The 2,964-nt window shown below is 45.6% G+C and overlaps 1 protein-coding gene across 2 annotated transcripts in view; it reads right to left on the minus strand.

The window, feature by feature from the left end:
* Window positions 1-1,422: 1,422 nt before the first annotated feature.
* The window catches only part of WISP1 (WNT1 inducible signaling pathway protein 1), a 6,861-nt gene continuing 5,319 nt past the window's right edge, over window positions 1,423-2,964 (minus strand). For both annotated transcript variants that reach the window (XM_010086023.1, XM_010086022.1), the window contains exons 3-4: window positions 2,321-2,514; window positions 1,423-1,791 (exon numbers count right to left, since the gene is read on the minus strand). In XM_010086023.1, the coding sequence (XP_010084325.1) occupies window positions 1,492-1,791; window positions 2,321-2,514 (494 nt within the window). In that variant the 3' untranslated portion in view covers window positions 1,423-1,491. The remainder of the gene's footprint in view (window positions 1,792-2,320; window positions 2,515-2,964) is intronic.

A 2,964-nucleotide genomic window follows, 5' to 3' on the forward strand; every position in this document is an offset into this window, starting at 1 on the left:
ACCGAAAGCAAAATAAATGACTGATTTAAAACAGTTGCATCATTTGAGTTCAGCCCTGTTCTGGTCCAATCTCCAGACCATGTGTCACTCAGCAGTTCTTCTGTGCCACCAGGAATTTTGGAAGCAGATACTACAGCTGCAGAAACACATTTCTACTCTCCCAAGTGAAGCAACAGTGAACATGCCATGATGTACGGGTGTTGTACTAACAATTTATTGGAGAAAAAAACTGACTTTTGGTTTTTTTTCTTCTCTTAGCTGACACTTGCATGTGAAACCAGTTCTGCAGAAAATGTTTACATTGATATTTACTCTAAACAGCAGCCCAGCTGCAACTGATGCACCAGAAGCTATGCCAAGGGTTGTCCTCTCCTTTTGCATCCAGTCATCCACACAGCTGATGGGAAGCCTAACATCTGTTTTCTCATTTAGCACGTCTTCTTTCCTCTACCCTAGCCATGTAAAACAAAATTATGTGTCACCGGCAAGGTGCCAGTGGGTAGCAGGACCTGTGTGCTGGTAACACCACGGGAAGGAGGAGTTGGTGGTCCCCAGGCACAGATTACACCATTTCTATGCGAATAAATGGGCACATTGTCCTTCCATCTCTCATCTGACTCTCTACATTTCATATCTGAGGTCTGCAGAGTTAGCCTAGGAGCAATACATAATCCATGGCCAAGAGGATCTATCCTGAAAATATGAGCTCTGGGGTGGCCATTTTGGATTCAGAGCATTTAAGCTGTTCAAGATTAGACCTGGTAGAGAAACTGTGAAAATGTCCCTGGCACAAAATACTCCAAGAGATCGAGGTGAGTCCAAGGAGAGCAGGACACAGAGGTTCTTTGACCCAGCCTACTGCAGTGAGAGATGGACTCATCACACAGAGATTTCAGGAGAAAACTTCTCCCTAGGCTTTTCCCGTAAACATCACCATGGGCTAGGATCTGACTGAGAATGACACAGGGGGAGTTCTAGGACTGATCTCAGTCTAACAGAGACCACAGCCTAGTCCGGAGCATTAGCACCATTAAAGACTGAAGTCTAACACTGAAAATAAAACATATATGCCAATGCTCATTTTCGAGCTTAGAGCACATTATTCAAGAAATTACAGTAACAATGTCTGAAGCTCCTGTCTAAGCTGCTGACAGCCATACTTTTGCTGTCATAGTAGTGTACCATTGTTTCCTTTGGGCAACTAAACTGCTGGCCTAATAAATGTCAGTACCAACAGGACTGTCATTTAAGTCCTGGAATCTGTGCACAGAGGAATTTCTGGCTGTTGTTAATGGATGGATGGATGTCTATTAGAGTTGAAAACCCTGCTTGTTCAAGGCCTCTCCAAAAACAATGTGGCAAAACAAGGAGATTTAACATCCTAACTCAGGAAAAAAAAAATTGTACATTGGCAGTGGATGAAAGATTCTCCTTTTATTTTAATACCTCTGTAAAATCAGAGCAACGGGTCAATTCCAGCATTCAGCCAATTTAATTAGCAATCTCAGAGTAATCGTGGTAATGAGCCAAGTCAGCAAAGATGTCATTGGGGTTCTTGCAGTTCAGGTTGCAAAAACAAGCATTGATCCACATGATTTTCCAAGAAAACTCAGTTCCATCTGGGCACTCAAATGTCACTTCAATAGTCTTGGACTTGTAGGGTGTGCAGCACCTGTTGTCCGTGCAGACACCACAATATTTGGGTCTATATGGACTTTTGCTCACACATCCTGAGATGGTGTAGTTCATTGGTTCATCAGCCCTGTAGACAGCCAAGCACTTCTTCCCAGGCTAAATCAGAGAAGAACAGAAAAAGGAACAGGTTAATATTCGTTGCTGACACAGGTAGGACATGCAAAGAACCTTCCTGACACTTAAAGGGTTTTGAAGCTGTTAGGAAGGATTTAGAGCCCTGATCTAGAGGGTGTGACAGAATGACACATTTGGACATAGGAAGCCAGAAGCTGCAAGTAGGATACTTGCAAAATACAGTTCATAGCGATGACAGTAGTGTACCATCACTTTTCCACTAGCTGAGTCACAGGTCTTTCTGAACCATCAGTGAGCACAGTGGACTGGAATTGCCTTTCCTTGGAAGGAACTTCTGGCCAGAATTAAAGCTCTCAGGGGAAGGCTTTTATACCAACATGTGGAAGCACAGGGAGGACATATTTTTGACCTCTCTGCAGTGAATCCACATGTGCTCTCTAAGAGCCTCCAAGATCAAAAGTGCAGCCCTCAGAGGCCTGAACACTGCCAAACAAAGGCTGACCCCACGTCCAGGCAAAACTCAAGGGGCACGTGGAGAAACAGTCCTCACCTTAATGTGCTTGGTGATATCCACCTCGCAGGGCCGCATGTTGCACAGGCGGCTTTCCTTCAGGAGCCGACACTGGTCGTTGTCATTGGAAATCCTGGTGGAGATGCCCAGCCCACAGGTCTTTGAGCAGGGACTCCAGGATGAGGTGTGAACAATGCAGTTCTTCTGCCAGGCTTCGTCCTCTCCCTCGTAGGCTGCAGAGACCAGATTAACCCCACATTATTCAGCCAGGGCAGTTTTCCATATTAAATACCCTCTCCCCAGCTCATTATACATTCAGGCCACTAACCTAAATAATTAAATCACAGCGAAGTGGCTCAGCATACCTCCTCATCCCACCCTCTTTGCTGCTGACCTACTTGTGTCAGACCCTCTAGTGCTGGGACCACTCGGGGTCAGGGCTCGTTTCTTTATTTCTCTTTGTAGCCTCGCACAAGGGGGCCCTTGTCTGAGACCCCCAGGTGCTGCCACAATGCAAACACTTATTTACAGAAGCCTGCACCAGCCAGTGCAGAAAAAGGATGAGATCTGATCTCACCATGACCGTTTACTTCTGAGCCCATTCAATTGATTCCCTGCAGCAGAAAGTGGTTGACAGTCTTTGCTGGATGCCTGAGGAGCTTGGGAAGCAGCCACAGCCTTTC

This window comes from Pterocles gutturalis, unplaced genomic scaffold, assembly GCF_000699245.1.
Source record: "Pterocles gutturalis isolate BGI_N339 unplaced genomic scaffold, ASM69924v1 scaffold40355, whole genome shotgun sequence".
NCBI classification, from domain to species: Eukaryota; Metazoa; Chordata; class Aves; order Pterocliformes; family Pteroclidae; genus Pterocles; species Pterocles gutturalis.